This window comes from Rhinolophus sinicus, linkage group LG01 (assembly GCF_036562045.2).
Source record: "Rhinolophus sinicus isolate RSC01 linkage group LG01, ASM3656204v1, whole genome shotgun sequence".
Taxonomy (NCBI): Eukaryota; Metazoa; Chordata; class Mammalia; order Chiroptera; family Rhinolophidae; genus Rhinolophus; species Rhinolophus sinicus.
The window spans coordinates 206,047,782-206,069,991 of record NC_133751.1 but is presented as its reverse complement, the minus strand read 5'-3'; the positions used below and the strand labels follow the sequence as shown (position 1 = coordinate 206,069,991).

Genomic DNA, 22,210 nt, shown 5'->3' with positions numbered 1-22,210 from the left:
ACGTGGGGCCAACCGGAGAGCGCCCGCCGGGCGGGTCTTCCAGGAGGTCGGCCCCTCAGCTCCCGTCCTGCGCGGCTGAGGCTCCCACGGTCGCATCCCTCGCCAGCACCGGCAGACTGTCCCTCCGTGTCCGGCGCGGTTGCCACGGAAACAGCCGGCAGCGGCGCAGGCGCGTGGCGCGCAGGGGGCGGGGAGCGAGCGGGGGCGGGGAGCGAGCGGGGGCGGGGAGCGAGCCGGGCCCGAGACGGTCGGCACTGCGCAGGCGTAGTGTCTCGGTTGCTAGGTTCCGCCTCGCGTCCTGAGGCGTGGCCACAGTAAAGTTCCAGAGCCTCGGGTGGAGACGGGGTCGGTCCAGTCCCCCTCTCTTTGCGTGAGCATCCCTGGTGTCACCTTTCCTGACCAGAAGTGAGAGGATATCTCAGATCCCGGCCCCTCCCTCCGCAAGGACCACCCTCTGAGCGCCTCTGCTGCTGTCCTGACTCCTGCATCCAGGCCGCCTTTCCGAAAGTGACGGAAGAGCTGCCCGGCGGGCGAGGCGAAGAGGGAAAGTGCCCAGCCATGTCGAGCAAGTGAGTAATGGGCTGCTGGCCATAGCCATGGCGTGCGCTTCTCCAAACCCACAGGTGGCTTGTTCTGCTTCTTTGCTTTTTTTCCTCTCTTTTCCTCTCCCATCTCCTTTCCTCCTCCTTTTTACATTTTAGCAAATAAGGCTACTTCTCAGGCCACAGTATCAGATTCTTGTGGACAAGGAATGCCGACGCCTAGGTCTTCCTCGTCCCCCTCGCACCGCCCCTCCCACCAAGACGACCATCGCCTCCAGGCCCCGCCAGGCCCTCGGGCCCTGTTGATGTGTTTTGGGGGAAGCAGTATCTTCAGTGCGTTCAGTACACTACCTGCTGTTTTGTTCATCTTTCACAGCAATACATGGATTGCTTTGTGAAAAGTTCCAGGTTCCGCTATTAAGTCAGGAAAGATGTGAGGAAGCTTGATTGCACCACTTTGGTTTTCGCTAAGGAACCCCAGGCAGGTGGTAAGTGGCCCAGAAAGAGTGTTCATTTGGCAGTGCACTGGCTCATTTGGTCTTCAGAAGGATCATTGCAAACAGCTGTTGCAGTGCTGACTCGGGGAGCGCTGTTCTCAGTGCTTGAGATATAATAACTTAATCTTCACAACACCCTAGAATGCAGGAGCTGTTAACATTATTATTTCCATTTCACAGATGAGGAAACTTAGGCACAAAGGGGCTCAGCAGTTCGTATACCACAAGTAGACAGTGCCAGCCCAGGCTCGGTGGCTCCAGCCTGTACTATCTATTACCCTGTTTTCTAGGCAGGGAGATAAGAGCAGAGACGTTCAGGGCTTGCTGAGGTTTGCAGGTGGGGGGATCAGGAGATCAGTTTTGGACGTGTTGAATTTGAAATGCCAGTGGAGGTCAAGTAGGTAATTGAATATTCAAGTCTTGAGTTCAGCAGAGAGGTCTGACAGCTGTTGGCATATGGATGGTCTTTATGAGACATGGAATGAGTGTGGAGAGAACAGAGAAGGGGTTCAAGGACTAAGCATTGGCTCCTTCAATGGCAAGAGGTTGGGGAGGACAGGAGAAACTAACAAAGGGATCAAAAGTGTGGTCACTGAGGAAGAAACAAAATTGTGGCGCCCCGGAAGCCAGGTGAAAAAAATAATGTGTCTCAAGGAGTGAGTAACTGTCTAATGCTGCTGAGACAAGTCAGAGGAGAACTGAGAACTGACCATTGATTTGGCGATGTGGAGTCCACTGGTGACGCTGACCTTCAGTGGAGTGATGGAAGAGAAAGACTGACTACAGTGAGCTTAGGAGAGATATTGTATTCAGTGAGCACGGCTAACTTTTTAAGGAAGTTTTGCTGTAGCTGGTGGCAGGGGAAATGGGGCCTAGAGACAGACGTTTTCAAAGATGTTGTGGGGACAGAGCCCCAAAAAGTAGTTTCCAGGCTCTCGGTGTTGGCTCGGGTGGTGGATGGCCATCAACTGTGATTGGATGGCCATCAGCTGTGGCTGGTTGGCCGTCAGCTGTGGCCGGTGGGCCGTCAGCCACTAATATAACTGCTGTGGCTACGCTAGCAGAAAATGGGGGCTAGCAAGAAGATGGTGGCTGAGCCTGCAAGCGGAGCAATGAGGGTTGCGGATTGTGTGGCTCCTGCTTCCTGTGTCTCCAGCCCAGCCGCCAGCGAGAATATAGTGGTATGACTCCCCTACCTATGGCTCCGTGGGTGTTCCTTTTTGGCCTCAGCATATCCTGTGTTCTTATGTGGGGAGCGGGAGCAGAGACTCTGCCTGATACCCTGCATGACAGATGTTTTCAAAGATAGAAAACAATAGCCTATTTGTTTGTTGAAGGGAATGGCCCTGTGGTAAAGGAAAGGGGATGCAAGAGCGAAGGAGAGAGAAGTGGAGTGTGGGGACAGAGCCAGGAGCACAGCAGTTTCCAGGCGCTTGGCTCAGGTAGTAGATGGCCATCAGCCGTAACCAGTTAGCCATTAGCCACTAATATAACTGCCGTGGCTCGGCTGGGGGTTGGTTGGTTGGCAGAGAAGCGGAGTGCAGATCGTGTGGCTCCTGCTTCCTGTGTCTCCAACTCAGCCGCCGCCAGCAAAAATATAGTGGTACGAACCCCCCATCCATGGCTCCATTGGTGTTCCTTTTTGGCCTCACCATATCCTGCGTTCTTGTGCTGGGAGCAGGAGCTGAGACCCTGCATGACATGGGATGACATCCTTGCTAGTGAGGGCACAGGACCCAGCTTCAGGTCTTGGCTTCAGATAGAGGAACAGACGTGTGTCACAGGATCCAGTGAAGAGGCAGAGGAGAGTCTGTCATAAAGATGCTGTTGGTGGATAGGTGTCCTGTTAGGGAGAGCCTGGAAAGATGGTGGGGCAGTAGGCAGAACCATCTGATGAAATGAGGTTCAAATCTACGGGAGTGTCAGGGGAGAGGAGAGAATGGTGTGGACTGGCATTGAGGAGCAAGGAAGCCCTTTGACCCAACTCCACACCTGTGGGAGAAAAAGTGTCTCCCCGAGAAGGCTGCAGGGGAAGCTGTGACCCCCCTAGGGAACAACCAGGCGTCTCTTAGAACAAAAAGGCTCAGGGAATATTCTACAAAGAGAATTAACAAATAGGCAATATTGGAAGAATGTGAAGGTTTAGCATGTATAATATAACTTGGTGAGAATTCCCATTTTGCAGTATTTAGATTTTCTATCGAAGTGCGTAGTATGTCTAAATATTCATGTCTTCCCCGCCCTTCCCGTTTTAGGAAACCTGCCAAGCTATAGAAATAACAATCTGGTCTTTTTCAACTGTCATATTCAGTCTTCTTCACCCACAACCCTCCTGGTTTCAATATCGGTGACATTTCTAGGTCATATGCTCAAGTCTGAAACCAATCATGAACTTCAAAAAAAATTCTGAGTCGTCCCGCGGATAAAATATGACCTTCTCTTTACAAAGCCCATTTAAAATTTCCAGAACACTTTCACATCTGTTATCCCATCCCACAGTAATCCTTTGGGGTGTCCAGGGAAGGTGTCAGTACCCAGTTTTGCCCTTGAGGAAGTCGAGGCACAAAGAGGTTACATGACCTTCCTGAGACCAACTACCTCAGGACGCAGGTTCTGATTGTAAACTTGGAGCACTTTTCCTTTTAAAAGCCACCTTGCCATGCCCAAGAGAAATAAAAACACATGTGCACGTAGACACCTGTACAGGATGCTCACAGCAGCATCAGTCACGATAGCCAGGAGGCAGATGGACCCACGTGCCCACCCGCGGATGAACGGCTACACAAAATGTGCTGTATACATGCGGTGAAACATCACTTGGCAACAAAAAGAAATCCGAGTCCTGACACAGGCTGCAAAACAGATGAACTCAGAAAACGTTACGCCAAGTGAAAGGAGCAGGTCACAAAGGACCACCTATCATGTGATTCCACCACACGCAATGTCCAAAATAGGCAAATAAATAGAAATTAGATGAGTGGTCACCAGGAGCTGGGGAACATGGGAATGATGGCAAATGGAGTGACTGCACATGGGTGTTCAGCACAGGGGTGATGAAATATGCTGAAAGCCGATAAACAGGATAGTTGCACAACTCTGGGAAAACACTAAAAACCACTGATCACTACACTTTAAAAGGGTGAATTTTTCATATGTGAATTATAGCTCAGTGGTTCTCTTATTTAAAAATCATCTGGCCACATCCCTTGTCTCGCGTTATTTTCACTGCCACTGGCTCAGGGGAAGGAGGCTGAGACCTGAGGGCAGCAAGGTGGGGTGGGGCTCAAGCCAGACTGCGGCTTCGAGGGAGATGGGGGCTCCATGGCTGGCCTGGCCGAGACCCGGACGCCAGGCCCCTGGCAGTCCAGGGAGTGGTGGGCTTGTGGCCAGTGAACACACGTGGAAAGCACCAATGCCAAAGTCAATCACAGGCTGACTCGTGATGCAGGGCCGCCGTGCTCACGTCGCTACTAAATGTGTCCCCATCAGCCAACAACCTTTGCCTGGTCTCCCCCGCGAGGGGCAGTGGAAACGCAGTGGGAGAGGAAGAGAGAGGCTGCAGCCCAAATGGCAGGACTTGGAAGGCTCAGGCCACCAGGACGGTCTGCAGCCAAAAGTTCCAGTTAGAGATGAGTTCCACCCTGGCTCTGGAGGGGATTCTGCTTCTTAGACCCGGGTGGAAGCCAATGAGTGCACTGAACTGGGGCACCAAGGACCCCCTGCCTGGGTCTGCCCCAAAGCAATCTAGACGTTGTTAAATGCTAGGTGTGTCCCATTCCACTCATGTGGCTGGCTGTCGTTCCCCTGGTGGAAGCCCCGCTACCCAAGACCCCTTGCTATCAATGGGTTTGAGGCTCTGTGGTGGTCTGGTCACCTTAATGCTTATAGGTGTGTGAAATGCTTTGAAGTCTGATGCGATATCCTTCACCTATTATCCACTGCACTCCCACATGTAGAAATTAGAACTGGATTTATTTATAGAGTCTGCCGTAGTACATTATGACCAAATTTTGGGGGGTATTAAATCTGCATGTGCATCTCGGGAGTCTGCTTTCTTTGTATCTGGCCTCTTCAGGCAGACGCAGATATTGCCTTCTGCCTATTCTGAACTTCAGCTATCATTCTAGAATTTTCTCCAGCTAGTGTTAATTCTTGAATGTTTAATGTTCCTTATCGGTACTATGAATGGGGTTTTCTTTTTTTCTTTTTCTCTGTGTTTAGTTTTCGTGGGTTTTATCTGTGTCTTGCGACTTTGCTGCACCAACTGACTTTTTTTTTTCAATGAAAGTTTATTGGGGTGACAATTGTCGCCCCTAACTGACTTCTTATGTTGGGGGATTTCCTTGGATTCTGCAATAGTGTCATTTATAAGCAGCCTTTTAAATCTTTTATATCAGTCACTTTTATATCTGCTTCGTCCTTACTTCTCCATTTACTGATGACTGTTTCTTTATTGAAATTACTTTTGCTCTCTGGTTTTCAGCATTTGGAAGCAGTCATCACCATCTATTCTTTGGAGTGTGTAGATAGCATTCTTGATCAGGCGTGTGCCATAAATTAAAATTAATTGAGCATCTTCTTGGCATCTGTGAAAATCAGCTCTGGTTTTCACTGTTCTGTTGCTCTGTTTCGTTCAGCTTTCTGTTTAAGCCTCCGGAATTCCTGAGGTGACCCCCTCCTTGGTCAGAGAGAACGATTCTTTTGATCTGGCGCTGTGTTCTGTTTGCTAAGTGGAATTTTAGATCCAAGTTTACACAAAATTAGCCTGTACTTTTCTTCTGTTCTGTTGTCCTGACAGGTTGAGGCCCGAAGGCCTGTTGAACCCACACAACGCACTGGGCGCGTTTCTGTTTTCTGTGAACACTTGTTGAGCCTCTTGGTATGCACCGCCAGTGTCACCAGTCCGATTGGACACTTCGGGTCCGCTGCCCCGCTCAGACGCCGGAAGGCTGGGCTTTGGCAGGCGAGGCATCTGCTCAACTCTGGACCCTCCACAGCTTTATATGCTCCAGGCAGACGTCGAGAAGCCTCTGCTTATTGTTATCCATAGTACAGCTTGGCTTCCTGCTCTCCTCTCGCTGTTGCTCTTTTTGAGGCATGAGAAACAGAATTGCCAAAATGTTCCAGATGCTTTACACAGGCAGAAGGCGCTGCTTTGGCTGTCGCTGTTCTTTTGTGGGGTTGTTTCTGGTAAACAGCACTGTTTCTTAGCTGTTTATTATGCACGGAGTGAAATGTCTGGGGCTAAAGGAAATGCTAACTTTCTGGTTGTAGCGTTCCCTTTTATAGTAGACGTATCTAACAGAGTGCTCTTTCATCAGCAATGTTTTTGAATATTGCTAAGTTTGAAGAAATCTGGTACTTGAACCCAGCGGATGAGGTGCCAGAGGCGATATTCGGTATCTAAACTCAGGGAGACAGGGGAGGAAAAGTGAGGCATTTGGGGCTATAAAGCTTTGTTTTCTTGTGGTGTCCATCACATTTATGCCACATGATGTGTCATCCTCACTTGCTTTCACCTTGATGAACATGAGGCAATAAAGTTTAGGGCTTCAGCACATGAACTCCACAGCCGGACTGCCTGGGTGCAAATCCTGCATTCAAATTGCACAGCTCTGGACAATAATGTCTCTGTGTCTCAGTCTCCACCTCTGTAAACTGGAGTAATAATAATAATACCTACCTCATTGGGGTGTTGAGAATTACATGAGCTAATGTACCGGGGGTGCCAAAAAATGTATACACGTAATTTGTATTCATCTTTTGTTATAGGTGTATATTATTACAATTTTAATACAGTTTTTTCCTTTCTTAAAATATGTATACTTTTTTTGGCACCCTCTGTATGTAAAGCACGTAGAACGTGACTGACATTATATAAATGGGTTACACCTGAATCTAAAAGTCTTTTCACATCAAGAGAAGCTTTTAACTTTGGGTCAGGAAGATGAAAGTCTCCCCTCTCTGCTCCAAGTACATAAAAAACAATAGATAACAAAATTATTTTTAAAGTATTTTTAAATTTTTTTATTTAGAAAGTTAATATTTTAATAGTTCCATTTTTATTTTGAATGTATATTAATTTATAATATTATACTAATAGTACATATTTGTAGATTTAATAGTCTAATTTTAAATTAAATAAAAATATTTTGAATTGAAAAATTCAAAACTTGGAGTTTTTTAATCCAAGTTGCAGTTCTGTACGCCAGGAGGAGTGGAACCCCCCAGCAGTGAGCTAGCCAGGCTCTGCACCGGGGTGGGCAGTGTGCCCCAGGGCACGGTGGGGCCAGGTGGGACTGCCCTTCCCACCGGGACACAGGCAGAGGGCATGTCCCCACATCCCGCTCTGTGTCTTAGTGAGAAACCAGCTGCTGAGCCCAAAGGCAAGGACAGAACGCATACACACTCAGAATGTATAAAGAAGCCCCATCAGTTAGTAGGAAAACAAGCCAACGTAGAAACAGGCAACACAGATGGATAAACAGTTCAAAGAACAGGCTTTACAAATGCCCAGTATGCAAGTGAAAAGCTATTTTGCCTCATCAGCCGTCAGGTGAACGGACATTAAAACAGTGAGAGTCTTTCTCTCACCCACCATGTTGACAAAAATTCCCTTTGTGTATTTGGTGGTGGTGCTGGTAGTGGTGCTGGTGGTTCTTTTATATTTGGTAGAGACAGAGATGATGGTTCAGTGTTGAATGATGGCTCCGAGCTTGGACTCACGAGACCTGGGTTCAAACGCTGGCCTTGCCACTCAGGAGCACGTCGTAGCCTTCTCCCCTCCTCCGTGGGGGTAACAGGAGCCCCCTTTCATGGACTGTCACCCGGGGTCACAGAAGGACAGAAGGCGGTGTGTGGTCAGAGTTCCAGTAGTGATGTTCACAATTTCTTACTCATCAGAACGTGCGGGGCATGTGTGAGGAAGGTCAGGTAGTGGGACCAGAGCACAGTACCTGCTGGGATGCCTGGTAATGACCTTGGGAAGGCTGAGCAGGGGCTCCCAGATTGAACGAGCATATGTATTTCCACCTGCTCCTGAATCACCTCCAAAATGGCAGTAAAGGAATTAAAAAGCTATAATCACACGAAGGCCATGAGGACATTGGAACACTTGACAAGGGCTGTCACAAAAGTGTCGGAGGAGGGAAAGGAGCCGCAGAGGGAAGGGAGGAGGCAGGGTGGAGAGCGGGACATGGGGGCCAGCAGAGGGGGAGGGAACAAGCCAGAGTCCCAGCCGAACCCTGGGAAGAGAGGGCAAGGCTGGTGGTCCTGAGCTGGGGCTGAAAGTGGGAGGACTGGCTGTAGATCTGCACCAGGGCCATTTGGACCCCAGGGAGCAGGCGCTGAGCTGCTCCCTTCCTGGGGAAGAGGCCTGTGCACGCAGGCTGGGGACGCCAGGCACTGGTGAGCGTGGGAATGAGAGACCAAACCGACCGCGAAGAGGAAGTGAGAGTCCTGGCCCACTTGCTTTGCAGGCAGAGACTGGAGTCGCCCTCACCAGCACAGGAAAGACGTAATAGATGACACCCAGATAGAGACCAGCCAGGCTCCTGGCCCCGCCCCCCTGCCTTACTCCCCCCCCCCCAGTGAAGCCAACCTGATAAGCCCCTCCCCAGGCATACTTCCAGTTAGCTTTTCATTCCTTGGATTAAAAAATATATATATACCAAAACCACCCCTAATTTTTTATCAAAAGTCTCTGCTATGAATGTGTTGGTCAGAGTCACAACAGGAAAAGAATAGCACATTCGGAAGGGGGGCCAATGACAAAGGTGTGAGCAGGGTCTAGGGAAACCAACAAGGGATGGTGTGGTGTCCTGAGGCTGGCACCACCAGAACCGTCACCAGCCTACGCCTTCACTAGGAGTCTCCCAACCATTTGACGCACCAGGGAGACAGTGGGAGAGGACACACCCCCACTCACCCTCCAGCTTCCTGTCTGCGCCTCTACTGACGCAGCCGATGGGAGCTCAGGGCCAGGAAGCCCTCTGATGCAGTCCGTAGAGGTCAGCCTCCCTGGCCGCATCTGCCTCTTGCCCTTTCCTCTCTACGTTACAGTTGTAAGGTCCGTAGTTGGTGCTCATAGTTGTAATTCATTCATTGTTCATGGCTGTGTAATAGTCTGATGGTGAATGTGCTTTTTATGTATCCATTCTCGTTGATGGACGTTTGGGTCATCGCCAGGTTTCCGCTGTTACAAGGAAATGTTACTGCGGCCGTTCTTGATTCAGATTAATTAGCATTTCTCTGGAGTGTAATTACTCCTTCACAGGGTGGGCGCATGTTCAACTTGACAAGATAATACTGAATTAGTTCCCAGAGTGGTGGTTCCCATTTATGCTCCACCATCTGTGTGTATGGAAAATCGGTTCACTATCGCGTTTCCCCGAAAATAAGACCTAACTGGAAAATAAGCCGTAGCATGATTTTTCAGGGTGACATGCCCTGAGCATAAGCCCTAATGCATTTTTTGGAGCAAAAATTAATATAAGACCCGGTCCAGTCTTATTTTTGGAGAAACACGATAGTCTGGTTATCAACTTCAGTACTGGCTTGACGGGTGGTGAGGATTCACTGTATGTCACTTAATTGAAAAGCTGTTTAAACTGTTTAGTTGATAATAACAGCAGTGGTCATATCCAGAAGTCATATGCACATCAAAACAGGGCAGAGTTTGTCCAAAGAGCCTGGTAAGTACATGCAGTACTCTTAGCTCACATTTGATGAGTTACATTTTGTTATGGGAGATGCCTCATATGTGTGCCTGACAGAGTAATTGTTGCTGATTGTTTCAGCTAAACACTCTGTCTTTCCTCAGGATGTACAATCAGATGTGGCATCAGACCCAAGAAGCCCTCAATTCTTTGCTCGATAAAGAGTCTCAGAAGATAATAGAACCACAGAGAAATCCAGTTTTCATCTTCCAGACGTTAGCCACCTTCTACATAAAATACGTGCAGATCTTCAGAAACCTGGAGAATGTCTATGACCAGATCGTCCATCCGCAGAAACGAATACTGATCCGAAAAATACTGGATGGAGTGATGGGCCGCATTCTGGAACTGAAGAGTGAAATGGTTGAACTGGAATTAAGTGAGTTCCATTATTTTGATGACATCTTGCAGGATCTGAAGTTGGCCCCCGTAAGTACCCGGGTTGTTTCCTCATTAGTTTTGGTTTTAAATGAGATATGCAGGCCTGTAACCAGTACTCTGCAGACTGTCAGACATAGTTACTAGTTGGCTATTGTGTTAGAGGTGGACGCGTAGCCCTTCGGTTAGACCGTGCTGGGTTCCCCAGTTTGGGGTGTAGATGAATCCTTGCAGTCGTCGTGTGTGGTGGACACAAGGCCATTGGGCCTTCCTTGTCACCATGGGGTCCAGGCCTGTTGGACTGGAGGAGGCCAACCCCTTTCCAAATATCCTGTGGCAAAAAGCCTCCCGATGTTCAATCGCAGCACCCCTGCTTCTTTTTCCGAAGAAAATCTCTCTCTCAACTTTGTGTGCCCATCATCTTCTGGATGAGGAGCCTCTGGTGGCTGATTTCTGACCCCAGGTAGATGCGCCTCCTCCTTTGCTTTGGGTCAGTGGTGACGCGGGTGGGGGCAGTGGGGACATGTACAGCTATGGGCCTCTGAACCTCCAACACTAAACGGTTCCCTCTCTGTCTGAGGCCCCGGAGCTCTCCTGCTGTCACCTGTCACCAGCGCTGTCCTGTGAGCACTGGGCCCGGCCTCTGCCCTCGGCCCTTCACTGCCTGTCCCCAGGATCTCCCCTGAGGCTCTGTCTGGCCAAGTCTGCCAGGGACCGGTGGACACCTCCCTTCAGTATCATGGTCCCATGAGTCCAGGCTTCATTTTGAAAGGAACGTTTCCTGAAATAAAATTAAAAGGAGAAAGTGTTTAATTTTCTACATGGGGTTTAGTGTTTCTTCCTTCCGAAAATAATTAGGCTTCTATAATTTTATGTTTTCCTAACCTTAGTGGTGCATTTTATTAGAATGGACTAACGAGAATAACCGAAATGAACGAAATGTTGAAGATCATTCCAAAACTTTCATGTTTATTATATTCATTTATGAGAACATGGGTTAAAGCACCAGGTTTTTTAGGTCAGGTGTACTTTACTTGCCCGTGTGAAAATATCATGAAAAACTTCGAGTAATGTGAAACAAATAGTCATTAATCATATTCCTAAACTTAATTAAGAAAGTAATATTAAGTTTATTAATTTAATTCCAAGCATATTAAATAATATTCCTAAATTTAAGAAATAAGAAGTTTGTGAAATTTATATGGTGGGCGCCTTCAGTTTTTCCCGCTTTTCTTACTGCTTCGGTCAACCCTCTGCTTTGCCTGGTTCATCTTCTTGGAGGAATGGCATTGAGAGGGATGATGGAGCTGCTGGGCATTGAGAGGGATGATGGAGCCGCGGGGGGGGGGGGGGGCGCTTGAGAGGGATGATGGAGCCGCTGGGCCTTGGGAGGGGGTGATGGAGCCGTGGGGGCCTTGGGAGGGGTGATGGAGCCACGGGGCCTTGGGAGGGGTGATGGAGCCGCGGGGCCTTGGGAGGGGTGATGGAGCCGTGGGGCCTTGGGAGGGGTGATGAAGCCACCGAACCTTGAGAGGGGTGATGAATGGGTGACATCATCCAGGAAGCCTTTGTAGCAGGACACTATCAACAGTGTTTACCGCCAGACCTGGAAGGTGTGGATTGAACCATGTGACAACACTGAAGTCCAGCTGGTTAGAGGGTACATCCAACATCAGAAGCATGGACTCCATAAACAATGCCCTGGCCAGAGAGACACACCAACCTCTGGGAACTTCTGTGTGACCCAGCCCTGCATTTCAGGGTGGAACCCTAGACCAACCAGCATCCTCTGTGTCTGGGCTTCTGCGGCTTTGTCACCCACATAGCCCGCAGCTCCCCTAGGTCTTGCCGGGCCAGCACCCAGTTATTTGTACAGTGTGACTGGCACCACTGACCGCTGCTGATTGGTTCTGGGATGGGCACCTTCGCAGCTGCCACATCCAGTCCTCCCTGGAGAGATGCTGAACCGGGACAGAGAGACCCGTTTCTGTCTCAGGGTCAGAATTGTAGTCTCCCAAACTTGTAAGTAGTCAGAGACTTTGTTCACCAAATACTCAGAAGAATGGAGGCTGCTGCTGTTCAGATAGGAAAAGGAAGAAAGAGAAAAGGAGAACAAAGCAGACTCACCAAGAGGAGCAGAAACAAATGGCCGAGTCCTGGAGGCATCTTCATCCCTGGACGCACCCCTGCTGCTGACACACATTCAGCCACGTTCCTGCCCTGGTTCCACAAGGTCCCAAGTCCTTCCATCAGCGTCCCCTTTGAGCTGAACTAGCCAGAAGACTGTTTCTGGAACCTGCCACATAAGGAGCCTTCCCAAAGAGGTCCCCTGATGTCGAGAAACATGCAGGGGAGGGAGTTTCTCTGCCACCAGAAGTTTCCTTGGTTCCACCGCACAGAGACTGGAACCCCCGTGGTGTCTGCAGTGGACATAGACTGTGTTGGGGATGGAGATCCAGCAGTAAGCCCAAAGCAGCCACATCTGTCTTCCTGCCTCTCCCAGGCTCAACTGCTGTTTCCTCACCCTCAAAATCCTATTTATAATTTTTGGCCTAAATGGACCCGATGGAGCCATGTCAATAAAGTTTTGCCTTAAAATTTAGAAAAGTACAACACTTGAACATGCTTATCAATAAATAAAATCACAACATAAACAGTAGTCATTCTCCTCTGACTGTCCTCCATCCCCAGGCCACTGGGCCCTGGAAATTCACACTTAGTTCACCCTAAATGCTCCATGAGTCTAAGGAAGGTTTGGTTTTCAAAAACTATTGCCACCTCCCAGAAGTGCTAGGGATACCGTCACACCGAAGTCCTCAGAAAGACACCCCTTTATGCTCGGATGCTTGTTTAAGGGAAGCCCTGTTCAAAATTCCCTGGATTGGGAGAAGAGTGTGGGGAATCACACCGGAATGGGAAAAAAAGAGACCTGACCCTGAAGACAAGAGCCTTAGCTCTCCCCGATCAACTGATCTACCAGAGGGCAGCCAGGAGTGTCGGAAAGAATATCTGGGACATAGGGGCTGGCCAAGGGCCCACCCAGACCCTTTAATAACCCTTGTACACTCCTGATTATGGAACTTACACTGTGCGTATTCATTTGACCTCCACTAATTTGAAATATTTGTTAATATACAAAAGTGAAGAATAGAAGTTTATATTTGTTGTGTAAAAATAAGTTTTCTAATAAAGCAAATCAATTTTTTTAATATACATTTTATTGGGGAATATTGGGGGACAGTGTGTTTCTCCAGGGCCCATTAGCTCCAAGTAGTCGTCCTTCAATCTAGTTGTGGAGGGCGCAGCTCAACTCCAAGTCCAGTTGCCGTTTTCAATCTTTAGTTGCAGGGGGCACAGCCCACCATCCCATGTGGGAATTGAACCAGCAACCTTGTTGTTGAGAGCTCCCGCTCTAACCAACTGAGCCATCCAGCCGCCCCTCTGGGAGCTCAGTGGCAGCTCATTGTCTTAAATCTAGTTGTAGCGGGCACAGCCACTGGCCCATGTGGGAATCGAACCGGCAACCCTGTCATTCAGAGCTCGCACTCTAACCAACTGAGCCATCCGGCCGCCCCGCAAATTAATTTTTAAATAATCTTTGTAATGGGGTAATTTAAAACCAGGTAAAAATAAAACCAAATTATTAGAAAAAATTGTGACCGCTTATGTACAAATAGTTGATGGTGCTAACGATGAATGATTAGGTTTAATTCAAAAGTCTCTATAGCTCAATACTTTGCTTTTCTAATTTGCAGTATTATTTTAGGTAGGCTGAGATTATATTATATTTCTTTAAAGAAATTTATTGTTATCATTAGTTAATTGGGGGCTAACTCGGATATGAATTACTCCAGTTTTACTGTAATTAAAACAAGGGATGTGGCTTCGGTTTTTCCTTTTGCTTTTATTTGTGTCTCCTCAGCAGTAACGCACTCTCTTCACTCCGTTGGCCTCATCGTCTCTTAAAAGAGGATGGGAAGTAAAGCCAGTCCTTCGATGCTCATGTCCTTATTGTGTATTTTAAGTGGATTTGAGCCCTGGAATTGTGACAAAAATGCTCTTTTGCTTATTTTTTTGTCTTCTCTAGCAACAATTAGATATTCCCATTCCCAAATATTTTTTGAAGGAGAAATTGGAAGTAATAAAAGGAAGAGAGAAAATCCTTTCTCAAATATTAGCCGACACTGAACTGGAACTCTCTGGCAAGGTTTGTATCTCATTTTAACCAAGATTCTTCCATAATCGGTAAAACCTCCTTTTTCTGCTTCTAATTGAGAAGCAACTGGATTCTATGCAGTGTGAGGAGAGCACCCGCACGTGGAACCTCAGTGTCTTGTGCTGGATCCTGACGTGTGGCCAGGATCAGGCCTGGAAAAGGACTCAGCTTGTGCTTGGGAGCTTTGTTGGATCCCAGGGCCTCTCCTTTCTGCGCACCATGCACAAGGCTGTCCCCACGCCAGGCCACGTGCACAGCTGCTCCCACGCTCCAGGGATGCAGAGGGCCTGGGGCCTGAGCCTAGGGTTTCCAGGCAGGAATTCCCACCCGTCCTTGTGAAATTTTTTTGCTTTTCCATCCCCGAATCCCGAGGAAAGTTGGTCGGAAGATCGGTTCCTTGAACCCAGTAATACCCAAAATGGTAAATAAACGCACTACTCACAATGTATTTCTTAGACTTTTTCCCTATTTATTGCTAGGGTTTCTGGGTGAGAATTCCCACCCATTCTCAGGAATTTTTTTTGCTTTTTCCGTTCCTGAATCCCAAGAAAAGTTAGTTGGGAAATGGGGAAAATCGGCTCCTTGAACCCAGGTGGTTGGTAATATAGGCCGTCACTTTGTGGAAACGATTCATCGTGGAGAACAGAAAACAGTTTATATCTCGGGATTTGAGCATGGGGAAGCGAAAAAAATTCCTGAGAATGGGTGGGAATTCCTGCCTGGAAACCCTGCCTGAGCCCACTCAGCTCACTCCGGCCTCTGATGCCCAGCAGCCTTGCTCTCCTTTCTCCTTTCTCCCTCTTTCCTTCCAGAACAGCACCGTCCCTCACTGGACTCCCCCCTCCCCCCACATACTGTACCTGAAGTCCCCAGGCAGCCTTTTACTGCACGCACCTGATTTTTCTGTCTTCATAGTACCCATCACATTTGGATGTTTTAAAATGCAAATTTGTAGGTCCTGGAGAACATTTCACCTATAAAGTGAATACACTTACGATGATTTTAACATTAGTCACATTCACTAGATCATTCTATAATTGATTTTAAAGTCATCGTTTTACTTCCTGTGTATTTTATGTCTTAAATTCTCCTATTAGAGATGTGTTTTTAATTTATGTTTACACTATTAAGTTAATGAAACACTGATATCGATTTCAAGTTGTATTGAATCCATTTTATTGGCATTCCTAGTATAATTTGCTGCCAACCTAAAATATTATGGAGCTAATTAGTGTTTTGTTTGGACTGGCAGAGGAAAGCTTAAGGAATCCTTAAATATGGGACCACAGGTTGCGCGTGGCAAATTATCAAAATATACATAATTCATGGGAAAGTGATTCTATTGGGCCATCATACTCTTTATTAGCAGTTTGGGAACTCTTTGCAAGGTTGGCTTGGAAGTAAGTGTGTGATGTTTCTGGGCTCAATTGACGTAGCTAACGTGTTTACACATTGACTTATCTCAAATGCGTTTTGCAGACACGCCCTGCAAAGGGTATCTCCCTAGAAGAGGCTGTTAAATTAATCCAGATCGCAGAGAGGGCACGGCAGGGTCGCCTGAGAGCAATGTTCATGAAGCAGATCTTCCTTCAAGAACACAGAGCCAGGCACGCCAGGGCTCTCGGCGACAGAATAGCAGATGTTGGGGCAGCCGCACTGCGCATTCAGAAGGTGCGAATGTGGGGTTGGGCTTGGGGACAAGGTGCCTGATAGCTAGAGATGGGTCCCGGGGTGGGGGTCAGCTCCAAAACGCAGAATTCCCAAGTGCTACCTGCAGTAGAACTGGATTAAATTCCAGAAAGATTGATTATCTTACTCTGGGGAAACCGTTCACTAAGCTTGGTCACAATTTTAACATTTTATTATGCATAGGAATAAAATACAGGGCGTTTTCAGCAAATGTTTTTGAAGATCATTGATAATCACTGGAAAGAAGGTTGCTAAGAATTCAGTGAGGATATAAGTCCTTAACGAATTTTGAAAAATACATTTATGCACAGATAGGAGGCCTGCAAGCGTTCATACTTGCTAGCTTGCCAATGTGTGTGCCATTCCCACAAAATTCCAGTAACCAGAACCTCCATGTTCCTCTTAAGAGCGGGCCTCGAGGTTTCCTTCCCTTTGTAGGACGAGCACCTTCATTATACCCCATCTTTTTTCAAATGGAGACTACGTTGCTTACAGGAAAATGCAAAAGACGGCAAAGTGACACAAATTAGAATTAGGCTGGAGTGTCCCCACTTGAGTTTGAATGGGAATGGAGGGGGCACCGATCAGAGACGGTTTTCCATCAAGTGTCTCTGGGAATGTGAAGTTTCAAACAAGCATCTGAGTTCATAACTTCAGTTGTACGATTCTTGGACGTTGCTGTGTTGTATTTCCCCCACACTACTACAGAAACTTTTCTTTTAAAGCCATGAATTGACACTCTTAGATCTAGCCCCACACTTCTGCAATCTAGAAGTTTCTCTTGAAGAAGCCCAGGTAGGGGAATCTCACTAACAAGTATTATAGGCCATCTCTTCTTTTGTCCCTCAACTTCCTGGAGATTTAGTTGACAGACAACCTTGTGCAAGTTTAAGATGTACGTCGTGATTTGATACACGATTATAAAATGATCACCACAGTCAGGCCAGACAACATATCCATCACCTCACACCATCACCAGTTTTTCTTATAGTGAGAGCATGTAAGATCAACCCTCAATCTTTAAGAACACAATACAGTCGTCTGCTGTGCAGTAGATCCCCAGAACTTACTCATCTTATAACTGGGCGTTTGTCCCTATGACCACCTTCACCCATTTCCCTCAGGCCCTAGCCCGAGGCCGCTACACAGCTACAAGCTCGGTATTACTAGATTCCACCTGTAGTGAGAGCTTACAGTATTTGTCGTTCTCTGCCTGACTTACTTCACTTAATGCCCTCAAGGCCCACCCATGTAATCTCAGCTGGCAGGATGTCCTTTTCTGTGGCTGAATAATACTCCATTGCATTCTCTATCCATTCATCCATCAACAGACGCTCAGGCTGCTTCCCTGTCTGGGCTATTGTGAATAATGCAGCTATCGCTTTGCGAGACCAATTTCCTTTCCTTTGGATGTGTATGCTCAGAAGTGGGATTGCTGGATCATTTGGTAGTTCTGTTTTTCATTTGTTTTGAGGACCCTCCATGCTGTTTTCCATAGTGGCTGTGACGATCCATACCCACCAACAGTGCACAAGGGCTCCCTTTTCTCCACAGCCTCACCAGCAGTTGTTATCTCTTGTCTTTTGATAACAGCCATTCTAACAGGTGTGAGGCTGTTGCTGAGTCCGCAGTCTTTGCTACGAGGGTGGGCTTGTGTGGATCCCCTGGGTCAGGAGGCTGCCCCAGTACACCTTGCTCAGTAGGGCAGCGCGGGAACCAGGACCTGCCTCAGGGTTCCCAGGGGGTCCTCAGACAGCAGTACGGGCCATTTCTGTGACTCAGTCTTTCTTCAGAAATGCTGCCTGTGATCACAGAAAAATATCCCATCAGCACACACACGTGTATGACCTTCACTGCATGGTCATTATGTCTTTGGGGACACACAGTTTATATGGGAGAAACGGTACCACCGTGTTTCCTCTGGGTTTTTTTTTTTTGTTTTTTTTTTAATGTATTAAACAAGTAGCCATTTCTTTGTTTCTAGGTTTGGCGAGGTTTCCACCAATGTAGGAAAACCGAACGACAGAGAGAAGAAGAGATGATATTCCTGGGTATGGTAAGTTTCCTTGTGCACAGAGTATGCATCTGGTTTTCTTAGAGGTGATAGAATCTGTCAGATCGTGTCTTCCTTAGAGAGTTCTTGAGGGCAGAAAAGAAGTAAAACTGAGTGACCCATGACTTAAGAGGATGGGATCACCTGTATTCAGCAGAAGCCTGCCTGGGGGACCCAGAGAGAGCAGGCGGTGTCCGTCTACGCATCTGTTAGACCCTGTGGACGGCTCCACACAGATCAGGCTCTGAGTTGCTCACATAGGCTTTCCATGTCTGAACCCCTCAGTGCACTTGACTGGACAGTATTTGTGGTTGTGACAATGGATTTGCGCCGATGTAGCCGCGTTTGGGGCGATCTCTATGGTGATTACTGAATCGGAGTTGAAAGGGTGTATTAGTTACCTTCTGCTGTGTAACAATATTATCACCAACTTAACAGCTTACACGCACACCTTTGTTATTTCAGTTTCTGTGGCTCAGGCATCTGGCACGTATTAGCTGGGTAGCTGGGTCCTCTGCCCAGGGTGCAGGTATCAGCTGGGGCTGGGGTCTCATCGGAGGCTCACCGTGGGAAGTTGGGCTTCCCAGCTGTGTGGTTGCTGTCGGGATTCAGCTTCTTGGGGGCTGTCAGACGGAGGCCTCAGGTTTATGGCCAGCTGTTAGCTGCAGGCAGTCCAGCTCCCTGACAGGGCCTCTTCTGTGGCCACCTTCTTCACCAAGGCCAGCAAGGGAACGAGCAGCCGTTAGTCTCCTGCGAGTGATGGCGGAGGTGGCATGTTCAGATTGTCTAGAAGCAGATCATGGGGTCCACCCACACTCAGGGAGAGGGGGGCACAGGAGGATGTGCGCCCCAGGAGGTGGGGATAACCTGGGACCACCGTAGCGTGTCTGTGCGAAGGAGTTTCCCCATAATCCGCATCACGAAGTCCAAAGCCTCTGACGAGGGGCTTCTCCCAGAGCCCCTCCTGCACGGACCCCTCTGCTTCATTATGGAAGCTTCTCCCTGTCACTCAACTGCAGTCTTTCTCCCTGCGGTTCCCACAGACCTGCTGGGTTCAGTCCCCGGGGTAGCTCAGAATGTGTCTGGTCCCCCTTTCACATGAAAAACCCTTCGAGTGTTTGAAGGCAGCTCTTGAGTCCCCTCTGCTGACTCTTTACAAAGCAAATTGCCACCGGAGATGGCGCCCATTACTGGTGGGGCCTTAGTGGTTGACCTGCTCAGCTTTCAAAATCGGACATTGTAATCTTTTTAAGAAGAAAAGGAAAGAAAACCTGGGGAACCTGTTACAGCACTGAGTTACGGTGTGTTGGGGTGAGCCTCATCCCTGGCACCCCACATTTAATACCCAGATCAAAATATTGAAACAGTGACACTGATAAATCCTATGACTGAGTCTTTGAAAATGCTAATCACGTACAAAGCTCTGGTGAGGCCAATCAAGATACACCGTCTATAACCACAGATACTAGTAGATTTAAAAAACATTAGATAATATTGTGAATAACTATGATAATAAATTAGAAAATCTCGAACAGAGATTATCTAGGGAAGCATAAGTATCGCAACGGGACCAAATCAGTAAAATACCCACATACACCACCCCTGTAGCAGATGCCGAGAGGATTTTTCAACGTCCCTGTGTTGGTCCAGGTTCTGTGAGAAGCAGATCTGAGAAGTAAAAAGGTGAATGTGGTTTGTACTCTTTGACCAATGTATGGATATGGTTCTCTCTATACTGTTCTTTTCTTATGGCATTTAAGTTACGTTTTCTGATACTGCATTCCCTCTGCTCAGTTTCAGAGAAAAATCAAGCGGTCACCAGCCTACGGCTGACACAGAGCAGAGCATGGGGCACTGTGGGCCCTTTGTTCTGTGATCAGCCATAAATATGGCCGTGTAAGCCGTGTTCTCATTGGGTCTTCTTGTACAGAGATATTACATTTTATTTTCTGGGATTTTAGAATTTCAAATAAAAGATCTTCTCAGTGATATTATTACTATCAGGAAAAATATAATTTAGTCCCCTATTCATGGTATTGCTATAATTGTCATCGATTTTATAATGGCACGTTCTGAATGACAAAGGACATGGTAAGTACATTTTGGTTTAGAATAGCTTATATTTTCTTTCTGTCCCTCATCCCGACTGCCCCAACTACAGTTGTGTTCTCTGTTGTCAGCACAGAATTGAAAACATGAATGATTTTGCTTGATAAAGAAATTCACCGCCATGTTTCAGACACTTGGGAGCACATAGTTTCCTGGTGAAGGGGCAGGATATCACTGCATATGTGTTTATAATGTCTCGATTGTGACATCCAGCCTTTATTGGCTTAAAAAATATGGTAAATCATACCAGAGTGGCAAATACGATTTTAAAAATACCTTGATTTTTATTACCTACGTTCTTTTTTTTTATGTTTATTTTGCTTCCTGCTTTTATTCTTTTTTTTAATTAATTTATTTATTTGTTTTTATTAGTTTCAGGTGCACAAAACAATGTAATAGTTAGACGTTTATCATTTATATCCCTCACACTGTGTCAACCCCCCTCCCCCCATCCACTACCCCTCTGACATCGCACACAGCCATTATATTTCCACTGTCTCTATTCCTAATGCTGTACTCCGCTTCTTGTAACCATATACATACATATATATATATATATATATATATATATATATATATATATATATATATATATATAAAATTGTAGTTGACATTCATTATTGTTCAGCTTCAGCTTCAGGTGTACAGTGCAGTGATCAGGCATCTACATCTTCCCTGAGGTGATCTCCCTAACGAGACAAGTGTCCATCGGACACCTTACAAAATCTTTACAACATTATTGATTACATTCCCCAAATTGATTTTTGTAACCCTGTGGCAATCTTGTGGTTACTGACTGTGCTTTCTAATTCCCTTACCTTCCCCCATATCCCCACCACCCCCATCTAGCAACCCTCAGTTTTTCCTCTATGTCTCTGAGACTATTTCTGATTAGTTCATTCATTTATTCTTTTCTTTAGATTCCACATATAAGTGAGATCATGTGGTATTTGCATTTCTCTGTCTGACTTATTTCACTTAGCGTAATGTTCTTTAGGTCCATCCATGTTGTTGCAAATGGTAAGATTTCTTTCTTCTTTATGGCTGCCTAATACTCCATTGTATAAATGTACCACAGTTTCTTAATCCAGTCATCTACCGATGGGCATTTCGGTTGCTTCCATGTCTTGGCTATTGTGTATAGTGCTGCAATAAACAAAGGAGTGCATAAAGATTTTTGAATTAGAGTTTTGGACTTCTCCGAATAGATACCTAGGAGTGGGATTGCTGGATCATAAGGTAGTTCCATTTTCAGATTTTTGAGATACCTCCTTACTGTTTTCCATAGTGGCTGCACCAATCTGCAATCCCACCAACAGTGTACGAGGGTTCCCTTTTCTCCACATCCTCGGCAGCACTTGTTGTTTGTTGATTTATTGACAATAGCCATTTTGACAGGGGTGAGATGGTATCTCATTGTGGTTTTTATTTCCATTTGTCTAATGGTTAGTGAGATTGAGCATTTTTTCATATGTCTGTTTCCCATCTGTATGTCCTTTTTAGAAAAATGTCTCTTCATGTCCTCTGCCCATTTTTTAATTGGGTTGTTTGTATTTTTGGAGTTAAGTTGAGTGAGTTTTTTATAAATTTGGGATCACCTACATTCTTGATTTCACTTTCAAGAAAAATCAAGTGATCAGCAGCCTATGGCTGACACAGCAGAGCGTGGGGCACTGTGGGCCCTTCGTTCTTTGATCTTAGAATTTCAAAACCAGGTCAACACTTATTTTTAGAATGGAAAACCCCTTGAGACCCCAGCCCAGCTTTTATTTCCTAGTTGTTTAGTCATGCTGTAAGAATCAGGTGGGTGAGCAATGTCTGCCATTTGTCACAGACTTTTATGATTTAAAAAATTCACTGGGTGGAATATTATTCAGCCATCAAACGAAGGGAGTCCTGACATGTGCCACAGTATGGATGCAGCTTGAGGATATTATACTAATAGAAATAAGCCAGTCACAAAAAGACAAACGCTGTGTGCAGCCATTCTTTTGAGGTGTCTAACGTAG

The 22,210-nt window shown here is 46.7% G+C and overlaps 1 protein-coding gene across 2 annotated transcripts in view; it reads left to right on the top strand.

Moving 5' to 3' along the window:
• The first annotated feature begins 245 nt into the window (after nt 1–245).
• Nucleotides 246–22,210, top strand: part of DRC11 (dynein regulatory complex subunit 11) — a 136,597-nt gene continuing 114,632 nt past the window's right edge. The window contains exons 1-5 of one of the 2 annotated variants that reach the window (XM_019740868.2): nt 248–569; nt 9,861–10,185; nt 14,222–14,341; nt 15,830–16,021; nt 18,024–18,095. In XM_019740868.2, coding sequence (XP_019596427.2) covers nt 559–569; nt 9,861–10,185; nt 14,222–14,341; nt 15,830–16,021; nt 18,024–18,095 — 720 coding nt within the window. In that variant the 5' untranslated portion in view covers nt 248–558. Of the gene's footprint in view, nt 570–9,860; nt 10,186–14,221; nt 14,342–15,829; nt 16,022–18,023; nt 18,096–22,210 lie in introns of both variants that reach the window. The other variant, XM_074315581.1, reaches the window with a different exon arrangement.